At 55.0% G+C, this 27,991-nt stretch overlaps 1 protein-coding gene across 1 annotated transcript; it reads left to right on the top strand.

The window, feature by feature from the left end:
* PRRX2 (paired related homeobox 2) lies at positions 1–23,074 on the top strand. The gene is made up of 4 exons (XM_014873292.2): positions 1–282; positions 19,387–19,571; positions 19,747–19,925; positions 20,492–23,074. The coding sequence occupies exons 1-4, from the start codon at positions 39–41 to the stop codon at positions 20,625–20,627; spliced, it is 744 nt and encodes a 247-aa protein (XP_014728778.1). The 5' UTR covers positions 1–38; the 3' UTR covers positions 20,628–23,074.
* The last annotated feature ends 4,917 nt before the right edge of the window (positions 23,075–27,991 follow it).

Below are 27,991 nucleotides of genomic sequence, written 5' to 3'. Positions count from 1 at the left end.
GGCACCTCGGGGTGGGCTGCGGGCTGGGGGTGGGAGCCATGGACTCGGCGCCAGCCTTTGCCATGGACAAGCCGTTCGCCCCCGGCGCCGTGCGCGGCCCGGAGCCGCCCGAAAACGCTCAAAGCCGGAAAAACTTCAGCGTGAGCCACCTCCTCGACCTGGAGGAGGTGGCGGCCGGTATGAACGGGACCCCCGCGGCCGGTCCCCCGCCCGCCGGCAGCGGCAAGGCCATCCCGGAGCCGTCGGGAGGCAGCAGCGGCAGCGAGGCAGCGCCCCAGGACGGTGAGTCCCGCCGGGCCGGGATGGGCTCCCCGGGGACGGGGCAGCTTCGGGGCTGGGGTGTCCCCGCCGTGTCCCCCGTGTCGCGGGCGAGCACCCCGGACAAAGGGGGTCGGTGTCCCCCCGCGCCGGGGTGGGGAGAACTGGGGGAACGGGTGGAGGCGAGGGGGGAGCCCCGTCGGGGCGAGCTGCGAGGGTGCCGAGCCCCCGACGGCTGGGGCAGAGGGACCCTGTGAGAAAGGGACCCCGCACCGGGACAGGCGGCACAGGGACCCCGCACCGGCCGCCTCCTCGCCGGTACCGGAGGTGTCGGGTCCGGGACGTTCCCGGGAAGTCGGTCCGTGCCGGGACTGCGCGGCCTGCGGGGTCCCCGTTTCCCCCGGGGCTCCCGGTCTCGGTTTCCGGGCGCGGGGAGCGGGGCCGGCCCGGCGGGACCGTGGGGACCGGGACCAGCGGGTCCCGTCCCGGCGGCCGCAGCTGCGCGTGTCCAGCATCAGCGGGGACAGAACCGGGGCTGGGAGAGGAGAACGGGACCGGCCCGGGACGCGGCTTCATGGCGCTCGGTCCTGGCTGGAGGCGCGTTTTTAACGGGACAGTCCCGTTCGTATCTCTGGCTCCGCCGGTCCCGCGCATCCCCGCTCCGGTCCAGGGGCGGGGGTGAGGAGGGTTCGCCCCATTCTTGGGGCAAAGCCCCGGTGCAGAAACAGCCCGGAGCCCCCGGAGCCCCCGGAGCCGGTGTCCCCTCGGGACACAGAGGTGACACGGGGGAGGCAGAGCGTGGAGTGGGGGTGCCTCCCCAAGCGGTGGCATTCCCCAAAACTGTCTCCCGGCTGGGCTGTGCTACCCCAGGCTTGTTTTCTACAGCCCTGGGGTGCTGACAGCCCTGCCGAGGGTCTGACCCGCTCCTGACCAGGGTGCACAGCCCAGCCGGGAATCTGTGCTGCTGAAGGGGGCTCAGTCCTCTCAGTCCCCCCCGGGTGCTCTCTCTGTCCCCTCCCGTGGCTCCTACACTGCATGCAGGTCTGTCTCCAAACAATTCATTCCCTGCACAAGCTCCTTCCTTCATGGAGCAGCCCCACTGAGCCCCCGGCTGTGCCTGCACTGCTGAGGGCTGGCTGAGGCTGGGCGCTGCTTTTTGGGATGGTATCTGGTATTTGCAGTGTTATTTTCCACCCTCCCTCGCTTTCCCTTGGGCTTTGTTTGTACTTTTGGCAGTGGCTTTGGGGCTGTGGGGAGGGTTTCTCCTGCCTGTGGGTCTGTAGGGGAATAGTATTCCGTGTGGGATCTGTGCAGCTTTTGGAAACCCAGCCCGCAGCAGTCCCGCTGGGCTGTTCGCAGAACAGCAGAGAAACTACCGCCCTGGTGGGCTCCTAATGCACCCAAAGAACTTCGTGTGGACCCGGCATGGTGCAAAAAAACAGAGTGAGAGGCTGCACGATCACCACAAGCCTATTCTTCACCCTAAAAGCCCATTCCTGCTGGGGCAGGGGCCCTGGGGTTTGGTCTGCATATCCTAGCACTGCTGGCCCATGTGAGATATTTCCCATTAGCACCTGTTCTGGCAAGCTTGCATGGATGGAGACACCACCAGCATCTGGAATGCTCTGACAAGCTGATCAGCAGCTGAAGCATTTCTGATGTTGAAAAATACCTGGGAGTTGAGAGCAGTGGGCAGTAAGAGAACAAGGAAACAGAGACAAGAACCTGGGCACACACAAAGCTGGACCTTTGAGACCCTTACCTGCTGTCACTGCCTTAACTGGGATGCAGTTGCCTAAATTGAGATGGGGAGACTCGAAATATCAGGCAAATGTCCTGCCTTGGTGAGCATCAGCCTTTTACTCCAGATCTGTGATGCTTTCAGCATCAGTGTGATGACAGCAGAGGAACTTTTACTGGTAACCTTATCTTTTATTGGCATCCTGAAATAAAACAGCCTCTCAGCGTTTTCTCTCATCTTCCTCTTCACCGTCGTGGTGTTTTTCTGCCAGATGCAGGTTTGGAGCCCTGCAGCTGGTGGCAGTGGGTTTGTTATGAACACAAGTGGACACAGTGCCCCAGCATCTCTGCAGGATGTGGCTCTGAGCTCCAGCCAGGAGCCATCAGGGTCGCTGTGCTGGGGGCTGGAGGAAGAGCAGCCCTGGAGCTGCTGGTACCCCTGCACCAGGCAGGGCTCACTGTGGGCTGGGGGCTGCGTTGGCAGAGCTGGCACCAGGATGCTTCAGGCAGCCCCAGGCTGTGCCCAGCAGGCTGCGACCCCGACAAAACCCCCTCCCCTTCCCAGGGAAGCAGCAGTGAGAGGTTTCGGTGGGTGGCATAGCCAGAGAAACTCAGGGCAGGGGTTTATTCTCTGCAGAAGGGGATTCAGCCCCCTTCTGACCTCACCCACCCCACAGCCCTGCCTGCTGGAGAGAGTGGCTGGAGGCAGCCCCATGTCTGGGGCCCTTGGCACACCTCTTCTCCAGGAGTGCCTTGCAGGGCTGGCACATCCCTTCCTGCTGGCACTTTTGAGGACCAAAGCCATGCCCAACTCCCTCTCCAGCCAAGAGGCTGCTCAGCCCCTGCCTTGGCCACAGCCCCAGACTGGCCCTGAGTGTCCCTAGTGCATCCTCCCGGGATGGTGAATACAAATATCTGTGTAACACATTGCTCTCATGACACCCAAAAATCAGAAATCCCACAAGCCAGGCAAGAGCAAGGAAAAGTCAACAGGGTGGCGAGAGCTCATTCACATCCTCATCTTCATCTTCCTTCTCCCCTGGAGTGGTGCAACAGCCTCCCATCGAAAACCTTCGGCACAACTTCTGAGGTCTTGAAAGCTTGTTCACCTCCTTTCATTAGACTAACAAATAATGTGTAACGCGAAACATCTGTTAACAACAGCCCTTAATGTTCTCAAGATGATAAAGCAGGAGGGTAATTTTAGCCAGCAAGCCTTGACTGATGGCTTTTCAAACAATGAACTTACTTTTGGTGCCGCCTGGGGATGGGAGAGGGAGTCGTGCTTTCAGCCGCTTTGGGGCTGAAAACTCAGAAAGAGTCACTTTTGTCACAGCTGAACTGTGGCCCCTCCAAGGGGATTTTTTTGGCATGGTGCAGGCATGCATTGATAATTTATTTGGCTACAGCCACTGGGACCTGGCAGTGGGATGGAGAGGTGTGGTGGTCCCTGGACACCCCATTTTCAGAACAGTGCCTGGAGCTTCTTCCTCAGCCCCTGGGACCCTCTGCCCTTTTCTGTGAGGATGCTGAACGCAGCAGTGATGAAGGAGAGAGGAAGCAGCACCCAAAGGGGCAGAGAGGATTAAGAGGTTGTTATAACAAATTGGCTTTAATTATGTAAACCAGAGTAGCTGAAAAGAGAGAAGCGAGGCAGGGAGGGACAAGGGCCGGGTATCAGAGGATAAAAGGGGCTTGCTCCTGGAGTTGAAGTGGTGGCTGATTGCCCCAGGTAGCCCCAAATTCCTCCCAGGGCTTGGGTACCTTCCTTGAGGCAGAGCCATCCCAGCTGATGTCCCTGTGGTGTCCCAGTCAGGGACTGTGCTGGTCCTGGCTCACGGGACAAAGTTTGGCTGTGCTGCTCTGCCTTCCCAAATGCCACTTGTCCCCATCAGAGGTGGGAACAGCTCAGGGACACCTTGACCTCTCTGGGTGCACTGGCAGGAGGCAGCTCGGAGGCTGAGGTGTGTCTTTGGGGATTTGCCTTCCCTGAGACATCTGTGCATGTAGATGGCTCAGCCACAGTTAAACCCAGTGCCATTAACTCGTGGCTGATCCCCTGTGCCTGGCTCAGTGAGATTGGGCCATGGGCACAGGGACCCAGCTGAGGCCCCCCTGCCCTGTAACCCCAGACCCATGAGACCTCTCTGTCCAGCACCCATCTGCCTTTTACAGCCCCAAATCTGCTGAGCATCCTCCAGGTTGCTCTTCTGGGAGGCTTTCCATGGTTTCTGGATGCTTGACCAGGGACAGGCAGTGGGTGTAGAGACCCTGTCACAGCCCCTGTGGAGGGGAAGAGGCTTTGAGAATTGTCTGAAAGATGTGGCTCAGCTCTCAGAGGAGAGGCTTCTGTTCCCTAAAGGAGGGGTCCCTGCTGCTCGGAGTGGCACCACCATGCTTGCCATGGCATGTGGGATGAGGCTGGGATACACTGGAGTGAGGCAGCAGTGTTTACAGCTCACCCAGCATCCCTCACTGCTCCCCAAAACAGCACCAGCTGAGGGTGCCTGGCTGCCCTCCCAGACTGGCAGATCTGCAGGGCACAGTGGGGACAGTTCCTGTTGGCAGAGCAGGGAATGGTGGCATCTGAAGCAGAGGGGGAGGTGAATTGTGTCTGTCCTTGTAAGGCCAGCCCAGCCGGGTGGGTGGCACCGGGACAGGAGCCATCCTTGCTCTCAGTGACCAGACATCACTGTCCCTGTCCCCAGCCTGCCTGGGGACACCCCCCCCCGCCTGAGGGACTCTGAGGGCTGCAGGCCTCAGCACAAGGGGTTTTCCCCATGTACCCTTGGGGGTGCTGAAGCAGGATGGTCTCCAGGGGAGGGGACAGCTCTTGTCCAGTGCCTGATGCTGATCCAGGTCCCCAGTGCAGCATCCATCAGCAATTAGTCAATAAGCACCAATTAGTTCACGTGGGAGCTCCCCACTTTGGCCACCTCCCAGCCCTTCACATTTGTGTGTGCTTGGTGAGAAGCAAGGATGATGGATGGATGGATGGATGGGTGGATGGATGGATGGGTGGATGGATGGGGAGCTGACAGGTCCCAGAAGGTTTCCAGCCACTCAAAGGGAGCCCAGCATATCCCAGTAAGGGAAAAAGGGGCTGTGGGGAGGGACCCATGTTGTACCCTCAGGCTGATGCAGGGGACAGTCCCAGCCTGCAGCGTGTTCCTGCAGCCAGGCTTCCCTCTTCCTAACTGGGGACAGCCTCCTCTGTGGTTCTTACCCTGTGTCTCTGCCACAGGACCCCTGTCCTGTGCATGGTCCCCTGCCCTGGACCAGAGGAAACTGGTTCCTCAGGTCTCATCTACCCAAAAACTGCTGTGGGGTGGGAGTGCTGCTTCCCCATGGCACAGGCAGGATAAAGGGCTGCATTAGGTCACCACCCTGCAGAGCCAGCCAGAGCAGCACAAATCACTGCCAGGCACAGGCAGGAATGGGGGTCACAGCTGGAAGAGACCCCGGGTCTCGTGGGGCTTCTGGCATGAGGTTCACCCTGGTACCACCTCTCTGTGCCACGCACTCACCATCCCACTGCTCCCCCATGACATCCACTCACCCTCCTGCTCCTCCCGTGGTGACTCTGGGTCACCATCGCGCTCCTCCCTGCGCCCTGGGCTGCTGTCAGCCTCTTACTGCCTGGTAACACCAGGGCTCTGATTTGGAGAAAATTTGCCTCCAGATGAGCTGAACCCCCCCCACCTGGGCTCCAGGCTCCCCCCACCCCAGCTCGGGGGGCTCTGGGCCGGAGCAGGGGCCCCAGGAAGTTGCCCTGCCCACGCTGAGCCCTCCCCAGGGCACAGGGAAACACATACCAGCACGTTCCTGCAGGGCTCTGCGGGGTCCCCACACGTGCTCACTTCTGTGCTGGGAGAGCTGCTGCCAGAGGGTAAAGGGAAAAAAATCCCAAACTCAGGGCCTGGGGAGATGGGAACCCTCTGGCTGGGGGAGCCCAAGAGCTGGAGCAGCCTTGGCTGGACCAGGAGGGCAGGAAAATCACTTTTCTCCCCGACTTTTCATTGCTGGGATTTTTCTCTGCTCAGCACCCCCAGTGAGCCGGGTTTTGGCAGGCATTGCTGTGGGGGATGCTCCTGCTCCTTCCACTTTCCAGCAGGATGAATCAAGGCATTACAATGTCCAGAGGGGACAGTGGCAGGGTCCTGCATATTTTGGGGACACAAGGCTTTGCTCCACTTCCCTGGGATCCCTGGCAGCACCCAGTGATGTGCTTTAGTCCCCAGCAGCACCCCCTGACACAGCCATGTCCAGCCTAGGAGGGTGCTGGGGTGCAGGGACACCTTGCCTGTCCCCCCCCCCAGGCTGTTATGTCTCACTCGATCAGGAACAGCTCAGTGCAAGACTATTTCCCCTCTCTTTTTGGGCTGTTATTTCAGGGAATGGGGCTGATTCACAGGAAAAATATGAAATTTCGACTCTGTGCAGCCAAGATGGGTGAATTTCAACGAATCAGCATTTTAAGAGAGCCTGGGCGTGTGTCTGTAGCTGGGAGGCTGATGAAATGATTTGGGGCTTTGAGGCTGCCTCGTTAGAAACCCTCCTCTCTCCCAGGGAGTGGGGCTGATCACCCCTTCACCCAAGGCTGATTTCCTCCAGCCACGGGGAATTAATCTTCCCTAGAGCTGTAAAATCATGGAGCTGAAGGGATGAGGTTTGAAGCAGGATGGGACCCGGGTGCTTTGGGATTGGCAGAGGGTTGGTGTCCCCACACTGGCGTCTCATTCCCTCCCTGCAGCATGATCAGAAGCTGGAAGGAATTTTCCTTCCAGGATGGGATCCCTGAGCCAGGGACCTGGGTCAGAGCATCCTTTAAAATGCTGGGGCAGTGGGTTATGGCTGGGCTGAGCTGGGACTGAGCAAGGATTTAGACCAGGGTTAATGCAGATCAGGTTTTTCCTGGCTAGAAAAAGCAACTGGGAACAGAGTTGAAGGTGGTGGGCAGAGGCAGCCACCCCCCGCCTGGTCCTGGTGATGCCCAGAAGGGTCAGGGAGGATGGGAATAGCAAAACTTTTGGGGAGAAAAGCCTGATTTGGGGTTTCAAGGCGGTTTTCCGGTGCCTGTTGTCCAGGACTGCCTCAAAACTGCCAAACTGCTTGTTTTTTACTGGATAGCCCTAAACTTCCGAGAATTAGCACAAAAATTCCTACCCTCGCCCTTGAGGCATTCCCGATGTTTGCCTTTGCCCGAGGGACACATGACCGCGGGCGATGTTTTCCAGCCTTCCCACGGCGAAAATTCTCTGTCCGTGCTCAGCATCCCTCACCAGATGCTTCCCTGCCCTGTGGTGCCCCCGGGAGAACCAGTCCCAGCACTCGGACCTGCTGGGGCACGGCTGGCACGGGGGGAGCGGTGCCGCTCCTCACCCCCGGCAGCTCCGGCTGCGGGTCCTCACTCGGGGAATTGCGGGGTAAATGGGATGCTGATGTTGCAGGAATTGGGGGAAAATTGCTCCAGCATGTGGGGGAGTGAAACCATGCTGGGGACATTAGGGGGACAGGCGGGGTCCCCTTTGCCACCTCGTGCCCTGCAGCCCCACCCGTGCCGGTGCGGGTGCAAACGGCAGCTTGGAGGGTGTTAATTGAGCAGGAGAGATAATGAGGCTGCGGTGCCGCTCTTTTCTGTGGGTTTGGGGGGGAAACAGCCCCTGGGAGGCTGGGCAGGGCTGGGGGGACAGTTCAGGTCCCGGGGGATGCCGGGCGGGCTGGGAGCCTTCAGAGAGCGGCAGCGCCAGCCGCCGGCCCCCTCCCCTTCCCTCCTCATCCCCCTTTGAGTGCATATAATAAAGCAGCTTTTCAGCTGCGGCTGCAGTGATAGATCAGGAAGAATTGTATGAGTCTATTAAAGTCTGTGTGTCTCTGAATGGAGACTGTGGCTAAGCCAGGCGCCAGGCTCGCGCATTGAACCAGATGTGGAGAGGCGCCATCCTTTCCAGCCACTGAATCCGAGAGGCTGCAGGCTTCACACGCAAGGAAACTGGAGTGCACATGGCAGGGGAGCCGGGGGAGCGGCGGGGAGCACATGGCAGCACATGGGGTGCTGGGGAGGGGGCACAGCCCGGCGCTCCCCGCAGGCACTGCAGCCGAGCCGGGGGCAGCGCCGGGAATGGGGCCAGAGCCACCCCAGGCTGGGGATTGCACCCCGAGTTGTGCAGGGCATTAACGGGGGCTTATGTTGAGTTTTGGGCTGTTCAGGGCACTGCAGTGTGTGTTTGGAGTGTGCTTTGCACCCCAAGATGGACAGGGGGTCAGCACTGTACCAGGTCATGCAGGGCATTGCTGGGGTGGGGTGAGGATTGTGCTGCACCCCAAGCTGTGCACGGCAATGCAGGGTGTGTGTGATGGGGTTCCAGAGCACCCCAAGATGTACAGGGCAATGCAGGGTGCGTGTGATGGGGTTCAGAGCACCCCAAGATGTACAGGGCAATGCAGGGGAGGCATGTGGCACTGAGCCATTCAGGGGAATCACGCTGTACCCCAGGTCCTGCAGGGCATTGCTGAGTGGGGGGGGTTGTGTTGTACCCCAGGATGCACAGGACACTGCCAGGGCTGTCAGGGCTGACTTGGGGGGTGGCAGTAGCAGGGATGGTGCAGGGGAGACTTAGAGGACCCCAGACACAGCACTGGGGTGCAAAGAGCCTGGTCTAGCAGCAGCACAGCTGAGGAGGGCACAGGATGGATCACGGGCAGCGCCTGTCCCCAAAGTCACCGTGCTCCAGAGAGAAGACAAAAATGGAAGGACAGAAGGAAAGAAGGAAGGACAGCAAGATGCCATCCTGCTGGGGACAGCTGTGGCCAGCAGCTCCAGGGGCTGGTCAACCCGTGGATCCCATGTCCCCAGCAAAGGTGTGAAGCAGAGTCTGTGCAGGGGACACAGGTGACATGGGGACAGCCACTGCAGGGCTATGCTGGGCTTGGGCTGGGGAGCTGCCACGCTCCTTCCTCACCAATTTCACTTTCTCATCTGGGCTGGCCACATGGCTGTAATTTGGGGGTTGTAAATACCTCAAGGGAATTCTTAAATTAAAAAAAAAACTGTTTTCATTTAAATTAAAAGACACTCCAGCATTTCTATTAGTATTAGAGGTTTATAAAACTTAAAACAAATGTTGAAACTAAACTACCAGGCAACGTCCACTTTGGGAAGCCCTGCATGTTTGACATGACCCAGTTCCTACTGGGCAGTAAATTTTTATTTTGTATGAGTGTCAGGGTGCCCAGTGTGACAGGAGGGTGCTTGGTCTCCATGGGGACCTGGAGGGGATGAAGGCTTGGAGTGATGAGGGTGAGGGTCTCAGCTCTGCTGACCTCCGTAGAAGCAGGACCCTGATGGTCCTGTCTCCATCCTGTCATCACTTGGTGTCCTTCCCATGGCTGGCACCTGCCCCCAGCAACCTGACTGTGATCCTGTCCCCACTGTCCCTCACTGTCCCCACCAGCCCTGCCATGCACGGTTCTGCTTTAACCTGGAAACAGTTAACCAGGCTGGGTTAAAAAAAAAAAAAAAAGATATGAGCCACTTATTAAAATGAATGTTTTACAATAAATTTGGCGAGAGGCCACCGACCTCAAATGAAAACCAGACTGGAGGACAGCGATGCTGCTCGCTGGCAGGGGCTGCTGGGACGTCTGTGCGTGCAGGGTCCTCCTTGGAGCAGGGCTGGGATGGGGTCCCAATGGGGCTCATGCCCATCCCACAGCCTGGCCAGACATGCTGCTGTCCACACCTGGTGGCCGTGGAATGGGCCCTCAGCAGGTGCTGCTGCTCAGTGATCAGATGGGTGTGGAAAACACCCTTTTGGCCTCAGAAACGGAAAGAGACTTGGGGCAGTGGCAGTGGGCAGCAGGAGGGGACGTCATGGGAATTCTTATCATTCCCCCATGTCCCTGCCTGCCTTATCCCCCCCCTTGGCAATGACCCTGATGCAATGGGGTCTCTGCTTTAACCTCGTGGGGCTGGTGTTGGGTTTCAGTGCCAGATGCCACTGGGGCTGCCTTGCTTGGGCTTTTGCCTATTAAATTTCAAAAAACCACCTTTTTGAGGGGGCTGGGGAAGAGAGGAAGGCTGGGATGGAGAGGAAGGCTGGGATTGCCATGCCAGGGGTCCCTGGCTGGGAGCCAGCCCTCCACACAACGTTCCTGCTATGCAGCCCCGGCTGATTTAGTTTTATTTTTCAAACGCTGAGCAAAAGTCCCAGTGAGCTCTCAACACTGTGATGGCCTGAGGCACCCCCCATCCCCTTCCCAGTCCCCAGGAAAACTCACTTTGCACTTAAATCCAAGATTCTGGTGGTGCTTTGCAAGCACAGGCAGGTGCTACTCCTGGGCCAATCTCATTAGTGTTAATTAATTACACGGCTGTGCCCTGTTGGAAAACCAGGTAACCTATTACATCTGGTGGCTGCATGTGAGCAATGTTGGCACCTCTGTGGCTGCATCATGGATGCACCAAATGGTCCCTAAAAGATCTGCAGGATGGGAAGGGAAGCAGCATCTGCCATGCTCAGCCCTGATGTAGGGCAGCAGGGGCTGTGCTGGCATCATCCATCATCCACTCTCCAGTGGCTGTGGGGAGCCACCGTGGCTGTTCCCTCTGCCCAGACCCCTCACTGCGGTGCCTGGGGCTGACCCCAATCCCAGCATTTTGGCCACAGGGTCTGGGCTGGCTGTTTCCCTGAGCCACAGAGGCCCATTCACACATCTCTGAGCCACCACGGTGCTGCCACTCGCCATACTCGGCTGTTTTAATGAGCTGGCAAAGTGGGGAGGCTGCATCCCCAGGAGCATCCCAGGGTGCTGCAGTGCTGTGAGGTGCAGGACAGCCCAAGCACTGCTCTCATCCCACCCCAAGAAGGTCTCCTGGCTGGGAGATGAAAGCAAGCTCTGCAGTGAATGTCTCCTTGCCGGGAAGGCTCCTGGCTGGTGGTGGCTGGGGGAGAGCCAGCGCCTTTTGTTGGTCCCTGGGCCTCCACCGTGGGGGTTGGCAAATTCACAGGAGAACAAAATGAAAATTCCTGCTCCCCCGTTGGTCGGTGCTGCTCGGAATTTGGCTTGGATCGGTCTAACCTACCACGCTGTCTTTTCCTGAGGCACTTGGCTGCACTGGGAGGGCTTCAGCTCCTGCAACCCCCAGCCCTGCAGCCACAAACATCCGCCTGAGGAGCCCTCTGGTCTGACACAGCCTCTCAGAGCATCCCTGCATGCAGCCAGGAGCACCCATCCTGGCATCTCTCCTGTCTCCTCCTCTCCCTCTCTGACATCTGCAGGGGACATCTAGACTGGCACCACTGTGGATGAGTTTTTGGAGGGTCTGTGTGATCCCAGCCCCAGTTAAGAAAAGAGATACCCCAGAGGGGTGTGAACCCCTTTGAGTTGCATGTTCCCCTGCCATGAGCAAGGAAGATGCCAGACCCTGCCAGATCCTGACCTCTCAAAGCCACTGTACTCAGCAAATCCGCGCAGACAGTGGATTTTCCCAGGAGCCTTTCCTCCTCACCGTGCCATTATTTGAAGGACAAATTGGGTACTCGTTGTGGAGCAGCTCCCCAGCTTTGCCCCAGCTCAGCTCCGTCCCCATGGAGCGCTGACACAATGGAGGCAGTGGTGGCTCTGGAGCCGGGACAGCTCATTGTGTGGGGCTCCTGTGAACACACGGGATGCTCCTGGCAGCTCCTGAAAGCCCCGTGCTAGGCTGGGGTCACCCTGTGCTGGCACAGCCCTGGGAGGGAACATTTCCCTTGCAGCCCCCGAGCCCAAGGGATGCTCTCGGCGCTCCAGGTCCGGGCTGGTTGCCCTGGGCCGGTGCCACCGTGGCAGGAACAGCCAGGCAGTCTGAGCCCCACGGCCCCACAATGGTCCCGGCTCTGGCTCCCGGGGTGCAGGAGCCAGGCAGGAGGGAAAGCACAGCCAGAGGCCTCGGCGGGTCCCGCGCTGGGCGCCAGCGCTGTCGCTGTTTGTGGAGCAGTCGTGTCAGGGGATGCTGATGGTGCCAGGCTCTGTGCTCTGGATCCTCACACAGGGTTGGGGCTGGGGCCAGGATGCTGGGGTGCATCCTGAGCCAGCGAGCCCAGCAGCAGGATGTGTCCGTGTCACCTCTCCAAAGGTCTGTCCCACCCCAGATAAAAGGTGGGGGATGGCACCATCCCTCCCAGGTCCCTGGCAGAGTGGACAGGAATTTCTTGTGCTGCTCAGCCTACTCCCCTTACTCCCACCAGAGATTTGTGGCCAAAGATGTTCCTCAGCCCCTTCCTGAGGCTTGACAGCATCCCACCAACCCTGCCTCCTCCTTCAGGGAATGTGGCTGCAATTAATTCATTAAATGCTTCCGCTGACGCAGGAGCTGGCTGTGCCAAAACACCATTCCTGGGGCCTGGCCTCAGCTGGGTGAGTGCTATGCTGGGCTGTGCAGGAGCCTCTGGCCCAGGCAGTAGCCTCTGGCATGGTGGGAAGTGCTGGGAATGTTCAGGGACTCCTGAGCACATCAGAGCCTCAAGGCTTTGCCTGCAGCCCTGTGGATTTCACCAACTTTGAACTTTCATGACATCTTCTCTAAATCACTGCACAAGACGTGGCTGGCTGGTTCCTCACTGGCATCTCCAGCATTTGCTTCCCTTCTTCATTCTTTTCATTATCTTCCTCCTTCCTCACTGTGACTTCCTGATCTTCTCCCTCTTGTGCACCTGGGCAGCATGGCTGTCCTTGCTCCAGAGCCAACTGGAGAGCCAGCTCTGATTCCATTCACAGCTCTCAGCAGTCAATTTGGTGGCTAATTCTGGGCTGGAACCATCCTCAAGGGAAGCAATGTCTCCTCATAGAAAGATCTTCCTTTTCACATTCTTTCTGTTCCAAATAACCATCTGAAGCATCATGTTCCCAATGCATTTGCTGCACTAATAATGAGCTTAAAAAAGGCTTTGGTTCCACCACTGGGTTACCAGCACAGGCTGGACACATCCTTACTGGGATGCAGGGGATGCTGCTGGCTCAGCCAAAACCTTCCTGGTGTGTTCTGGCTTTCAGCTGGACTTGGCTGTGATGGGTGCTCAGACACCACACACCATCCAGGGGTGCTCCTGGGCTCTGGGGTGCAGGTTGTACATGCAGCATCCCTGGGGCTGCAGCACTGCTGGGCAGGATCTTCCCAAAAATTGTGTATCTGTGTGGCTGGGGGTAGCAAACTGTGGTGCTGGGTGGTTTCTGGCTGGTGCAGAGGCAGCTCTATAACCATAAAACAGGCTGCTGCTGCCTGTCAGTGAGCACAGGCTAAGGCCCCCCCGGGACAGCTTTGGCCTCTTTCTTGGTCCAGGCTTTTGCTGCTCCTTTTTAACAGAGACACTTTTCCCCCAGCAAAACTGGCAGCCTGTAAAAACGTGTCAGCGTTTCAGTTTTTTCACAATTAATGAGGTGAAACATCCTCGGAAACATTTCGCTGTAATGTTTCTCCAGTAGCTGGGACTTGCCCCTCTCTTAAATTTTTCATGTACACCACTTGAGCTGAGAAAGTTTCCTTCGGACTCAGCACATTTGGACCCCCCCAGTTTCAACCTCTCCCCGGAGCTTTCAGCATTCCTGGGGTCTCTGTGAGGCTGGGGCTGGGCTGGAGGGGGGACAGGGAGCAGCAGTGGGTTGGGATGAGGAGGTGGGAGCCGGGGAGGGGCTGACAGCCCTTGTTCCCCAGGGATACCCTGTCCCCCATATCCATGGTTGTTCCCAGCATGGGTTTGGACCTCACAGCACCGTGCCAAGCAAAGCTGGGGCTGGCATCCTGTGGGCAGGAGCTGGCATCCCCAAAGGCTTCTCCCCTGAGTACTGGGGTGAAACCATGGTGAAAATGGGAGTTTCACTGATATGGTTTTGCCCCCAGCCTGGTGCTGTGTTGGTCCTGTGCACCCAGGCTGGGCTCACGGGTGGATGCAGGAAAGGAACCACACCTGGATGACTCAGCACATGTGGAGGGGCAGGTTCCTGGCTGCTTCTCAGCCCCCTAGGCTTTCCAAGATAATTCGGAGAGATTAAAGACCCGTTGTGGTGTAGGCATCTTCCACCATCCCTACTGCAATAAACCCTGTTCTTCCCGTGCCCATGAGCAGGGACAGGTGCCCAGCTTCCCTTTGGCCTGTGGAGCATCCCTCCTGCTGTCCCTCCTGCTGTCCCTCCTGCTGTCCCTCCTGCTGTCCCTCCTGCTATCCCTCCTGCTGTCCCTCCTGCTGTCCCTCCTCCCTGCAAAGCCTCAGTATGGGCCAGTAACCACCCCCCTGGGCACCCAGGCTGTTCCCAACTGCATCCCAAGGCAGGCTGGTGTTGGAAGTGGCTGCTGTAAAGAGGGGTCATCTGCACTTGGCAGCCCATGCACCCCCAAATCACACCTTGGCTTCGGGTGTCTCCGCTGAAGGTTGTGGAATAAAAAGCAGCTGGAGTGGGCACACAGCATGGAGGGGCAATTCCCAAACCCCAGAGCTTTGCTGCAGCTCGCTGCAGTCCGAGGGGAAACGCTTCCTCCCCATTGCATGATTTAGAGGAACAAGTTAAACAATTGCACATGAAACTTTGGCAGACGTCATCGCCGGAGCTCTCCTCGCTTCCCCCGAGTGTATAAAGGGATGAAGGGAGTGCACATGTTTACCGAGAGAGACCATGGGAGAAACGAAAGACATTGTTTTTCCAAAGGATTTCTTGGCTGTAAAAGACCTCCACCACCCTGCGGCTTCCCTGATGAAGGCCCAGCGTTAATTTGTTAAATCCACATCAAGTGCCCAGAGAACCCGTTGTTTATTTTTGCTAATTCAGCCGTCCGAGATCAAATTGGGGTTTTATTTGTTAAGGATAAACCTTAATTAATAAAAGCTATTTATTTGGCTAGAGCTGGCCGCAGCCTGAGGGTCAGATATGCCACGATCATTATTTCAAGTAAAACAAACCCAAAATGTCTCTCAACAGTTTGAAAAACGTAGAAACTTAGAGGGCTGAATTTATTTGTCTTAGGAAGAATTTACAGCTAATTCCCTCCAGGCTATTTCAACCCTTAAATTATACCCAAGAAGAAAAAAGGAGGAAAAAAATGCCATTCCAGGCATAGTAGGGAAGTAAATGGTACAGCAGATTTGATCATTTTGGCTGGAGGGGGGGGGGGGTGTGAAAAATTTAAAGCTTAAAGAGTCTTTGGCAAACTGCTCGCAAATAAATGGAACGTGTGAAATAATTTAATGACAGAAAACTGTTCAGGGCCATGGGGGCTGCGGTGCAATGGAAAATGAAACACGTTGGAGATGTAGCCTGGGCTCTGTGCGTGAGAGGGTTGAACTTGCTGCCTTCTGACCTGAAAAATGGGGGTATTTGCACCCCAAAGCCAAGTGGGAGAGTTGGACTCAGGAAAACTTGTCCTAGGATGTGGTTGTACCCTTAGGGAGAGGGGTTTGCAGCATCACCTGGGGAAGAGACAGGCTGGCAGTTGGCTGAAGTGACCATCTGGTGTGGCAGGGATGGTGCTGGGCAAACAGTGTGCTCTGGATGAGCATTTTGCAAAGAAACTCCAAAAACTGGGTGTCCAGAGGGGAGACTGAGCATGGCTGGCTGTGAAGGACATCCCAAGGGAGGATCCCTGCCTGTGTTTCCAGGGCTCAGGAGAGTGAGCTGCTGGGATTGTCAGTGCTGGTTGATCTGGATTGTAGCTGCTCCAAGGCCATTTGCTGTGCACTGATGGAGCTCGTAAGTCAAAACCAAAGCCTTGGTGGAAATCGAGTGAAAATTGCCTCTTTGCAATGCTCAACAGCAGCTGTGGGAGGTTGGGGGCCCTGCCAGTGTAAGGGCCCCCCTTGGCAAGCCCAGCACCGAGGCTGAGACCTGCTGAGTCCTTCCTATGGAAAACTAATGGAAGCACAGAGGGAAAAGGCAAGAGTTGGAGAAGGGGTTGGCTGGTGCACAGCTGAACCAGCACGGCTCTGACCAGGGGGTGGTGTTGCCTTTGCAAATGGGGCAGGATCCGTTGCTCCCAAATTCTCAGTGTGACACAGTCCAGGCTTGCCAGCATTGGTGCTCCCACAGGGAGAAGGGTTTTGGGGTGACTCCCAGAACCCCGTGGAATCTGTAGGGCACAGCTCTGCTCCCAGGCTGTCTGCAGCTCTCGGGCAGCACTACCTGAGGCAGGACAGCCCAGAGAGGAGGCTGGAGTTACCCAGGCCACATCCAGCACCCCAAAAACTCATCCACATCACGCGTGAAAAGTCTCCTGTCTTTCCTAATACTCTGGGGCAATTTAAGGCTTTTTTTTTGTGATGTACACTGGGCTCATCCTGCTCTGTGCAGAGCCCCTGCGCCTCCCTCTCCCCGTCCTCCCCCGCATGTCATCTTTGGTTATTCAGTAATGTTATCCCCCCTGTTTTCCCCCTTTCCCTGCATTTCTTTTCCTTTCAGCGGAAATTGTAATCAGTGGAAGATAAATACAGGGAAGGTGGCTGGGGGGAAGGCTCAGGAGCCCCTCTGACCTCAGGGTTGGCCAACCAAACTGGTCCCTCCAGCCCAAATGAACCCCCAAATTATATCTAACAAAGGCAAGGGTTTGGCTTTCTCCATAAACTCCCCAAGCACTGCTTTGGGACAGAACAATGATGGTGGGAAGCTGGTTTTAACTTTGTGCAATTACAGACTCTTATTCCTGGAAGCCCATCAGGCTGGGGAACTGGTTTCCAATTCCTCCATCAAGGTGTCAGCAGGTCTGGTTAAATCCAAGCCCCCGCTGATGGCAGTGAGAAGACAGGGCGTCTTCAGGGGACCCAACTTACCCCTTCCCATTCCTTTTCCGATACCACACAGGACTTAGCCATGCTCATTTTTGGGAAGCTGATTTGGGGTTATTAAAGCGTCTCTAATAGAAGAGATCCAGCCTGACTGTACATTGTAAACCTGTCAGACACTCACCACCAACAATTAGGGTGGCATTTGCCTGGCCCCACAAGCCTGCAATGCCTGAGCTAATGAGGAAAAGATGTTGATGCATTACCAAGGCTCATCCCTACGCAGAGCAGAGGATCCAGGCAGGCACTCCACGTGTGGAGCTGCCTTCCTGCCATACAGAGATGGCCTGGAAAAGGTGTGGAACGTCCTTCCATTAAAGCAGCAATTAGAGGCTGAACAGAATGTCCCAAAGCCAGCATGGCCTAGGGTCTGCAGGTCTCCAAAAATTCAGGAACCAGTTGTGCTCGGACACATCCTGATCCAACTCTGGTCTTAAACCTCGATCCCATCACAACTGCCAGCCCCGTATGGGAAGCACTCAGCACTACTTGTCTCCTGTGGCTGTTCAGCTCTTCCTTCTGTGGGTTTGGGGAGATAAAGACCAGCCAGAAAATGTGGCCAGATTCTACAGAACTGGATTGAGAATTAATTTTTTTAAAAATTTCCTCCTCCTCCTTTCTTTGAGCCAAATTAGAGTGGGTGAGAGAAATCATTACTATGGAAAAGTCTTATAGCCAGGTTTAAATTGAGGATGAAGCCAAAGGGGGTTTATAACCTTTATTTATACATTTCCCAGGGTTCTGTTGAAATCATCATTGCCAGTTTGGTGAGGGGCACTGGGTGCCCTTGTGACTAGACCTTTTGAATCAAACCCTGATCTACCATTTCCTCAGAAGCCCTGTGGCATGGTCATAAAACCACAAGGAAACCTCTCGCCCTGTTACATCCTGTAGCTCTTTCCCAGCCTGATGGTTCCCATTTCAGTCCCAAGCTCCCAGAAAACTCAGGGACAATCATGGCTGGACTTCATGTATTTTAATCCAGCGGCTCGTTAGCTCGCTGAAGGAAAACAGGACCAAAAAAGGAGTTTAACTAAAAGGGGCAACTGGAAAGCAGAGACTGGCAGGACATTTGAAGCTGCAGGAACAAGTGCTGGAGGGAATTCTGAGAATTTTATTTGTGAGCCTTTAAACACATTTGGTGGCGAAGGGCAGCCCGTGGTTTCCTGGCTGGGGAAAGGGTCTCTAACCCACACATATTTCAGGCACTGTCCATCATGTCTTCACCTAACCAAGAAGGCCATGCCCAAAATAAAAGATCACAGACCACTGATGGTCAACCAAGGCTACACCTACAGCACAATAAAAGACCCAGAGAAATGTCAGTGGCTACAGAGAGGCCTTGGGAGAATGGTGTAGTTGGGCACATAGGGGTCCTAGGGACTGATGGAAGAACTCACTGTTGGGCATTTAATGGCTTAAATTATTCAGAGTTAAAGTGCAAGAAGGTTTTTGTGGCCTTAAAGATCTTGGAAGTTTCCTCCTGCTCAACAACTTGATGGTGTATTGAAACAGCAGAGTTAATATCCCTTCTAGTAGATTTTGTTTGTTGCTCAAGCATTATCTGAAAATGCTGCACTTAGTAAATAACTATCCTGATTAATATTATTAGCAAGTATTTAATTTGTGAGCATACTCAGGGAGTGGTGAGTCCTGCCACCCTGGCTTCTGCAATGATACAGAGCAGAAATCCCTAACATACCCCTGCCATGAATCAGAATGTCATAAAATTATTAACATTTCAAATAATTCCAAAATGCTTTCCCACCAGTAGGTACAGATTGGATCCAGATGCTTTATTAACAGAAAGAATCATTAACCAGTACCTCCACAAGGGAGAACGACAGCGAGTCGTGCTCCCCACGAAGCCTTTGCAGGCAGCTGACTGGGTGTCTCAGAAAAAGGCTTCATAAACTTGCCCAAACCTTATGATATTAGTGACAAAGAGGAGATTAATCTCAGCCTGGCTGACAGCCCAAGATCAATACTGAGAAACCAAGCTACACCCTCAGCTTCATGTTTCCATGAGCCAGCAAAGCCAGAAATAAACACTGTGGAGGCTGAGCCCTGCGAGACGCGGTGCCGCTCGTTCTGAGCTCTGCAGACCAGGGTTGGAAGAGCAGATGCTTGGCTGTAGTCCTGTGTCACCTTGGGGACATGCCATAGCTGGGGCCTCGGGGGGTGCTGGACGTGGGAGCTGAGACACATCTTGGTGTTTTGGTGCTGAATTTTCATCACCATTCATGAAGGCTTGGCTTAAAGTCTTAGCAAGAGCTGAGCCCCAATTTAGATCAAGTGCAACCTCAGAATACACAGACTGGTATTCAAAATCAGGTCCACATGGTTTTAGCCAGATGTGAAACCACCACAAGCCTTGATAAATTTTGGGGTTAACCCTAAGTTCCAGCAGGTCCCAAAGTAGGTTTTGATTCTCATAGATATCACAGGGTTGCACAAAGTCCCAGGTGCCTGGAGGGAGCGTGGCTGGCACAGAGCAGGACACTGCAGACCCCCAGGAGGGCTTGAGCTTGGCTGCGTCTCACACGGGTCTGGCTCTCATGTGGCTTCTGTTCTTTCCCCACAGGTGAGAGCCTGAGCCCAAGCTGCGGGGCAGCCAAAAGGAAGAAGAAGCAGAGGAGGAACCGCACCACCTTCAACAGCAGCCAGCTGCAGGCTCTGGAGAGGGTCTTTGAGAGGACGCACTACCCCGACGCCTTTGTGCGGGAGGAGCTGGCCAGAAGGGTCAACCTCAGCGAGGCCAGAGTCCAGGTGAGCACAGGTTTGTGTGGGAGAAAACAACACCCTCTGCCTTGCCCCCAGGCAGGAGCAGGGACTGTCCCCTCCCTTGTTTCATCCTGCACATCACCATGACCCATAGGACAGATGGTTGGGACATCCCTGCTCGCACTGGGTCCCCGCTGACCACCTTTCCTCCCTGTCACAGGTGTGGTTTCAGAACCGGAGGGCCAAGTTCCGCCGTAATGAGAGGGCGATGCTGGCCAACAGATCGGCATCACTGCTCAAATCCTACAGCCAAGAAGCAGCCATTGAGCAGCCCATGGCACCACGACCCACTGCACTGACCCCGGAGTATCTCTCTTGGACCAGCACCTCCCCGTACAGGTAGGTGGAGGCTCTGGAGGAGCTGGGGAGGAGGTGGCCTCATGGGACAGGGCTGCCTAGAGACCACTCCACTGCTGCAGGAATGTAGCCCTGGGCCACTGCTGGGGATTTGGGGAGCTTTATGAGGCCGAAAGGAGCTCGTCTGACTTGGCTTTGGGAACCATTTCAACTCCGCCTGAGCATCCGCTGCCCAACACTGAGCAGGCTTCCCTGTCTCCTTGCATTTCGGGGATGGAGCAGGCGCCCTGGTCCTCACAAGGGATTTGCTTGGCCTCATGCTGACCCTTCCCACATCTCGGCACAGGAGGTGGCATGGGTCCCTTCTGGTTCCCAGCTGTTCATGTTCAGCCATCACATCCAAAAGCACAAAGCAGGGCCTCCTGGTGCATAGTTTGAGGGGTTCCCACATCCATCCAAGCACATAAAAATGCTGAAGCCTTGGCTGTTCTTGTGAGAGATCTCCAAGAGGGAACAGCCAGCCTGGCCTGGGAAGCCAGAAGGACCACAAAGGGCATGGGGACTTCTCCATGGCCATTGCCTCATTCCTCCCTGCTCCCTCCCTGCAGCACTGTGCCCTCCTACAGCTCCAGCGGGACCGCAACGCCCACCCAAGGGGTGAACATGGCCAACAGCATCGCCAGCCTGCGCCTCAAAGCCAAAGAGTTCAGCCTCCATCAGAACCAGGTGCCGACCGTGAACTGAGCAGGGCAAACCCCATCCCATGGCCTCCTCCAGGATACAGCGTGGAGCTCCTGTGCCGGTCCAGGACAAATCCACTGCCTGCCCAGCACACATGCCACTCATACAATGTCTCAGCATCTTCTCTCCTCTTCCCTTCCCTTCTGAAGGTAGAGTCAGTCCCAGGCCGAAGTGGCACATAATTATAGCCACATATGGAGCGAACTCGGTTAGAAACTTGCTTTTCCGCACACCCTTATAATAACGGCTATATATACACACATACCCCCCACACGCTCTTTGAGGACAAACAGACTTGCCAAGGGAACAAGAATTTGCTTCCAAACATGGAAGGATCTTGGACTATTGGATTTGACCAATTTGGGTATCTTGCCCAGAGAGCCAAAGAGTTATTGGGTCTTCTCCTCCCGCAGGGACAGTGTGGGAGGATCACGAGCCCCCCTTTCCACCAGGCTGTGACTTGCGGCGCTCAACTGTGTGTGCCAAAGCTGATCTATGTGTTCGTTTCTTTGTGCAACTCCAGCCACAGTGTGGGATTGGGACTTCTCAAAGTTTGGGACTTTGGGAAGCTGATGGCTCACCCATGCCATGGCCAGTTTCGGCCAGCCCTCTGCACTGTGCTGCCTGCATTTAGGAGCTGCCTATGCTGATGGCACCAGGCTTTGTCCCTTCCCAGAGGGGCAAGCAGAGCTGCAGCATCTCAACAGACCCTCCTGGAGCCTGGGAGCTCTCCCATGAGCTGGGGATGCATCGCCAATCTCCAAGCAGGCACCACTGCCCTGCCTCGGCGGATTTGCCAGCGATTCTGCAAAGCCCCAGGTCATTGAACCGTCCCAGGGAACGAGAAAATTGGAAAAAGCTGTTGGGTTTCAGCTGAGTAGGCGGCTCCCAGCGCTTCGTGCCAACGAAGGCTTCGCCTTCCGGAGGCACAGCCTCCCCGTCGGCAGCTCCGCAGATGTGCTCGGGGGTCTGGGGCCGACAGCTCCATGGGGGGAGGCTTTTTTGGTTTTACAGAAAGGAAATGGTTTCCCCCTCATCCCACCCTGCTTTGCAGCCTAAAGAGGTTCCAAGGTGGGATGTGCAGGGGGACGGACATGGGGTGGGCGTCCTCGTTCCCCTGCCAATTCCACAGCCAGAGTGATGGAGGTGTGGTGTTCCTGTGGACAAAGCCCACTGGAAACCAGATCACCCTTTCCTCACCCACTGGAAAGAGCCACCAGCCAAGAATGGGGACACCACCAGCTCAGAGGGGTGGCCTGGACAGAGAAGACACCAGCCCTGCTTCCCTAGAAGGGGTTGGTTTGGGGGCTGCAGCAATAGATCTGAGGACAAATGGAGCAATTGCTGAGGTGCCTCCTCCAGGTAAACATCCTCTGATTGGTGACACTGAGGCTGAAAGTGCCATAGCTACAAAGTGCCCACCTGAGTCCCCACAGTTCCCAGGAGCATCCTCTCCCATTCCCACTGGGGCTCTCACTGCAGCTGCATTGGGGACCCAGTGGCTGTGACACCAGGCAGTGCCAGCATGGGGGACTCACCCAGCACGCAGAGCTGGAGACCTGATGGGAGAACCATCTCCTCTGCCTGGTTAGGAACCAGCCCCTCCATCCTGCCTCCAGCCCCTGCCTTCTCTGCTCTACAGTGCAGCCCCAGGTTGGGAACAGCTACCTTCTCCTCCTCAAGCTTGGCAGGCAGGGAGAGGGCACAGCCTGACTGACACTGTCCACCTCATCCAGGGAGCAGTGTCACCCTAAATACCCACCCTCTGCCCCATCCATATTTCCAGGGCTGGTATCCCTCCCATTTGTCATGCTAGAAGAAGAGCACACAGCTCCCCACACTGCACAGAGACCTGCCAAGCCAGAGGGAAGAGGGATCCACTGTGGATCAAATCATCCACCCTGAGAAACACCACTTGGGGCAGGAGGAGGGGCCGGGGGGTGCTATTCCCATGGAAAGCACAGGGCTCTTTTTTCGGTTATACAAGATGAAACCACAGGGATATAAATGTCGCTGCCTCTTTGAGAACATTAATGAAAATAAACCCATTTAATAGTTTGCAGATGCTGTTTCTGTAAACCTAAAAAAAGCAGGGAATAAATATTTCTTCACTAAATATCTATATGTATATATATATTTGAAAACATTTGCTCCTAATCTTAGGGCCCCTCCTTTGCTGTGCTTTTGGCAGCTTATCACAGCTTGTCAGTCAATGCTGAACTCACCAAGAAGAGATACAAATTGCACCCATGGAGGGGTAGCAGGACTGAGGGATTATTGTAATCTAAGCTCTCTCTCGCCCTTTCTATTTGTACATTTCAATTACTTGTAACAAGATCCATGGTGGATTTGTTTTTTTCTTCTGCATGTCTGTGTTTTGGAAATTTTTGTAAGGTTTTTGTAAAAACAACTCTTGTGAAATAATGGAGGAATAAATATTTTACTGAGTAGAGACGTGTCAGTGCATGTGATAGGGACCTGACTCTTCCATCACCAACCACTGTGGTTTCCCCACCTGCCCTGGACAAGCAGCCTGGGCAGAGAAATTGAATTAAGAACAAGGAGGGTCAGATTCTGCTCAGAAATTGAGTTGAAAGAAACCAGAGGGTAGAAATAAAGCATCAGATTGTAGAGCACTTTCCAGGAAGCAAAGGCCCAAAGCACCCAAAAGAAGAGGAATTGGTCAGGTGAAGGCAATACCAAATAGCTGAGGCAGCCAAAGTTAAACAGGGCTCCAGGAGCTCACAGTGCTGAGCTATCAAGCGGCAGATTGAATGCAATGTGGAGAGGTGTGAAGATGTGCCCAGGAGAAACTGCCCACCACATGCTCAGACTGAAAGGCAGTGAGTAAAGTGGCAGGAATTGCTAGTAAAGGATTCGAGAGCAAGGCAGAAAGTGTCCTCACTGCACAAATAAAGCCTGAAATCCATTGCCCCAAGATACTGTGGTGATCAGTGATGGTGTGTTCAGAGAAGGTGAGGAAGTTAATGGTGAGTGGGTGTGTGTTGGTGCAACGTGGCAGGCACTCAACTGCCTGTGCAGAAAACTGCTGCCCAGCCAACTTCCAGGAGGCAGGAGGGCTGGGAGGACAAGGGACACCTGGGTTTCCCTTTGTTTGTTTTACTTGCCTTCACCTGCTGAATTGCAGCAGCCTCGTGTCAGGCCAGCTCACATGGTGTCACTTACAGGATGTCTCTGTCATCTCCTCCTCCTCCCCAGGCCATCCTCAATGCCCCCACACAGCCAGGGAGAACACAACGCTATCCCATGCACCCAGAGAGGCTCAGCTCCATGACAGCCACAGGATCAGCTCCTTCCCAGGAGCAACCTTTGTCCCTCCCGTCACCGGTGGCTGTTGGGACACGTGGATCCTGTGGATTGCAAGGTTGAGGAAGCAAGGAAGGATTCCTAAACAATGCATTCCAGCTTTCCCTAGAGGGGAACAAGGCTCATCCCAAATCGTCCCTGCAGCACCCAGCAGGAGCGAGTCCCCATATTGGACATCACCCCAGGCCACTACAGTCCCACACACTTGACCTCCCTGCCAAAGTGCTCTGCTGCTGCTTTGTAACCACTTATTTATTCATTCAGTAAGTGGCTTGTAGATCATTTAGGCAAATTGTCCAACCTCCTGCATTAAGAATATTACCCAAGCAGCATCCTCATGTCCTCAGCATGTGGCCAGTGCAGAGCATACCTTTGGAGAGCATCCAGCCTCGAGTCAAAAGACCCTTGGAAGTGATGAACTCACACATCCCAGGGCAGATTCTTCCAGTGACTCATTACTGTTGGCTGCTGGAAATATGTCACTTATTTCCTGCCTGAAATGTCCCAACTTCAGTTCATCTCCCACTAAAGCAGGAGGTCTCAACCCATGGTCAGTCAGCTCCCAGGAGCTGATGGATATCTGAGGGGTCTCAAACCAGGAGACAGACAAGCATGGAGAGCTGCAGCTCACATGGCAGGGTCTGCACTCCACAGGGGAGGGAGATCCTGGGGGAAGGCTGTCAATGAAGAGGAGCTCAAAGGCGTTGTGCAACCTCTCCTCTTCCAGGACAGGGACATTTTTCCTCCCAGGAAGGGCACATCCATCACCAGTACTAATTTCGGCAGGAGAGCTGGTCTCCATCCATGCACTACAACTTTGGGAGTGGGGGAAGGTTGCAAAGACATTTGCAAACTCTTTCTGTCCTCAAAAGCAGTTGGTTTTCAACCAGGTGATTCCAAAAGGGCGGGTCTCAGGTGATGGGAGGATCTTTCTGGACCTCCTTTCCTTGTTTCTGACTCGACAGGCTGACACTTGGGCATGACTTGCTGACTGATGAAAAGTTGAAGTTTGCCCCTAGAATATTTTAATGAGAACAATTTTGTGTTGTCATCAGCATCGGCTGCTACAGCAGCAAGACAAAACAGAGCTCACATTTTCCAGCTCACAGGGACACCCGCCTGGTTATCCCCACCCAGAATGAATTACAGAATATCGCGGTTACAGTATCCTCCTCTCCCATTATCCTTGTGCTGCTGAGCCCTTCTCCCTCTGGTGGCAACAAGAAGGTCTGAAGACCCTTTGAGTCCTGCTGGCACGATCCACAAACTGCAGGAACACATATTCCTATGACAACAGCGTGTCATCTCCCAGCAGCCGAGCCCCTCCTGCCCTTTGGAGTGATGCTCCTGTCCTGGAGGTTGCGATGCTCATCCCTAACGCCACATTCCATGTGGAAGGAGCATCTCCTCCCTGCAGCAGATATTTTGCTCGCTGCTTCTTCTTTCCAACCCCACAGGGAAGCAACCCAAGGCAGTTCAGAAGCAGGATGGTAGCTATGCACAGGGGGTATAATGTTTTGTAAATACTTGGGAAGAGGGGAAGAAGCAAAGCTTCCTTTTGTAGCTGGTGTCACAAAGCCAGGAAGAGTTATCACGTACAAGGAAGAACTATTGCATGGAGATGCACGGCATTGCATCCATACACCACAACTGCAGAAGCAAGGGAAGTTTGCAAGGACATTTGCAAAGAGCAAGTCCGAGGTGATGGGAAGATCTCCCTTGAGCTGGCATCACATCTGCCTGCTTTGGAGAGGCTGATGGGCGCTGGAGCAGATATCAGCCTCCTCCCCCTCAATCCGTTCCCCAAGGAATGTCACCTCCCTCCATCCTAACCCATCCCATCCCCTCCATGCGCACCCCCAGCTCGCTGGCCAGCAGACGGGGGCAGAGAATCCGTGGGTGCGTGTCCCCGGGCAGGGTGCCCGTGTCCCCGGGCAGGGTGCCCGTGTCCCCGGGCAGGGTGCCCGTGTCCCCGGGCAGGTCCCGCAGCCACACGAGGGTGCTGCAGCCCCGCGCAGCGCAGCGCAGCCCGCGGAACCGGGCGGGCCGGGGGAGCCCCATGGCGCTGCTCTGCTCCGCACCCGGCCGCCTCCCGAACCCCCACGAGTCGAGCAGGGCACGTCTCGCAGCTCAGCCCCACAGCCGGGTTAGAAAACGCCCGCTGGAAAAAGTTTTCCCGGTGCCAACTTTATCCTCGTGTGCCAGCAGGTAAGCACGGTTATCTCCTCCATGGGACTCACTTCTGAATGCCCATGCCTGTAAAGCTGGCTGCTCTCATTCTCTCTACAAGTCACAGGAATCTCAGTTCTTCAAGAGGAATAAGGGGATTTGTGTATCAAAATCCCATCTGCTAGAGGGAATTTTGGGAGGGCAGAAAAGGAGGAGAGATCTGTGTTAAAGGAGAGCTGCCCAAGGAGGAATCTTGGTCCAGATCCCTCCAGGGGAAGGTCTGGATGAAGAGAGATCCATGGAGTGGTGCAGGCCGGTAAGGAAGAGGTGTGTCCAGTGCTCAGGGGTAGGAGGGATCCTGGGGCTTGAACCATCTGAAAGAGTGTGGGAGGGAAAGTGGCTCGTGCTGGGTCTCCACTTGCTTTTCTCCCAGCTCCAGACACCTTGAGGGAAAACACGTACTGGATGTGTGAATCACATTCACACATTTAACCACACAAGGGGGCGGAATGGACCTTAAAGATCATCTACTCCCAACCCATCCTGGCGCAGGCAGGGACAGCTTGAATTAGACCAAAATTGCTCAAGGTCTCATCCAACCTGACTTTGAATTCTGCCAGGGCTGGGGCATCCACAGCCTCCGTGGGCAGCCCTGTACCAGTGTCTCACCACCCTCACAGTAAAAAAAGTCTTCCTAATATCTAACCTTAATGTGTCCTCTTTCAATTTGTACCCATTTAAGCACCAAACTGTTGTTCTGTAGTCCCAGGTGGGATTCACAGCATTGCCATTTCCTGTTTGAGTCAGGTGTGAAAAACAAGTTGTTGGACATAAAAAGTACACACCAAACCTCAGAGACTGGTGGGAGCAACCACTGTCCTTGCTCTGCTGGAGCAGCAGGAGGCACTGGGAACATCCTTTGCCTACATTGATGCCGGAGCAAGAATTTGGGAGCTCTGGGCTTTAGATATTAATTTAGATATTAATTGGGAAAAGGCGGGGATGCCCCCCACATGCAGCAACCAGTGGCAGTGTTCAGGGGAGAGCCAATGGCTCAGATCACCTGGTCCCAGGAGAGCCCTGATGGGACTGGTGCTACCCAAGCAACTGAGCCCAGCTTGGTCCTGCTTCCCCTAAACTTCCACAACACTTCAAAAGAAGTGCAATGCTTGGGCCTCTCTCAAGTTTGCCTTGTAGGCTTTTTGTGTTTGTTTTTTCTTTGAGCCAGGAGAGTTCACATTCCCAAGCTTTTCCCTGCAGCCAGTAAGCAGTTTATTTTTTTTTTTTTTTAATAAAAAAGAAGAAAGCAGAGCTTTGCATGTAACCTCAGCTTCCCTGAGCAGGGCATCAGCCTCGGGCACTGGACAGGCAGCCGCGAAGAGGCTGAAGCAGCTGGCAGATCTGGGGGTTGGAAGGGGGTTCTGAATCCTCCCTTCTTCCTTCCCATGCCAAAATCTCCATCCTAGCCACATCTCCAACCACAGCAACATGTACTGGAGAGAGTCCATTTTATAAAACCACTGCTTTTCTCATTTGAAAACAAACAGGGAAAGAAAACAACTAAGTGGAGCCATTTTATGAAACTAACACAACACACAGACTGGGCAGCAGCACCTCCCAGCCACCAACAACTTAAGAAAATACAGGAAAACCAGAGAAGTGAAGCATTTGTTGCCTGGCAACCTCGTGCAAAAAAAAAAGGGGCTACTTATCTTGGAAAATACAAGCTGCTCCTTTATGAGTCCTAAGAACAGAAAGAAGAGCAACCACATCTTACCTGAGCTTCTCCAGCCCTCCAGGATTTTTGTGTGATCACCAAGCTTTGTAACAACTTGCTATTCAGGGAAGGAAAAGTGAGCAGAACTGCTTGT

Source organism: Sturnus vulgaris, chromosome 22, assembly GCF_052056855.1.
Source record: "Sturnus vulgaris isolate bStuVul1 chromosome 22, bStuVul1.hap1, whole genome shotgun sequence".
Lineage (NCBI taxonomy): Eukaryota > Metazoa > Chordata > Aves > Passeriformes > Sturnidae > Sturnus > Sturnus vulgaris.
This window is presented reverse-complemented; position numbering and strand designations above follow the sequence as displayed.

Bases quoted from the DNA above. Each gene is read 5' to 3' on its own strand.
- PRRX2 (XM_014873292.2), top strand. From the start codon at position 39: ATGGACTCGGCGCCAGCCTTTGCCATGGACAAGCCGTTCGCCCCCGGC. The intron at 19,572-19,746 runs GTGAGCACAGGT...TCCCTGTCACAG, and splicing joins TCAGCGAGGCCAGAGTCCAG to GTGTGGTTTCAGAACCGGAG. The intron at 19,926-20,491 runs GTAGGTGGAGGC...CCCTCCCTGCAG, and splicing joins ACCAGCACCTCCCCGTACAG to CACTGTGCCCTCCTACAGCT.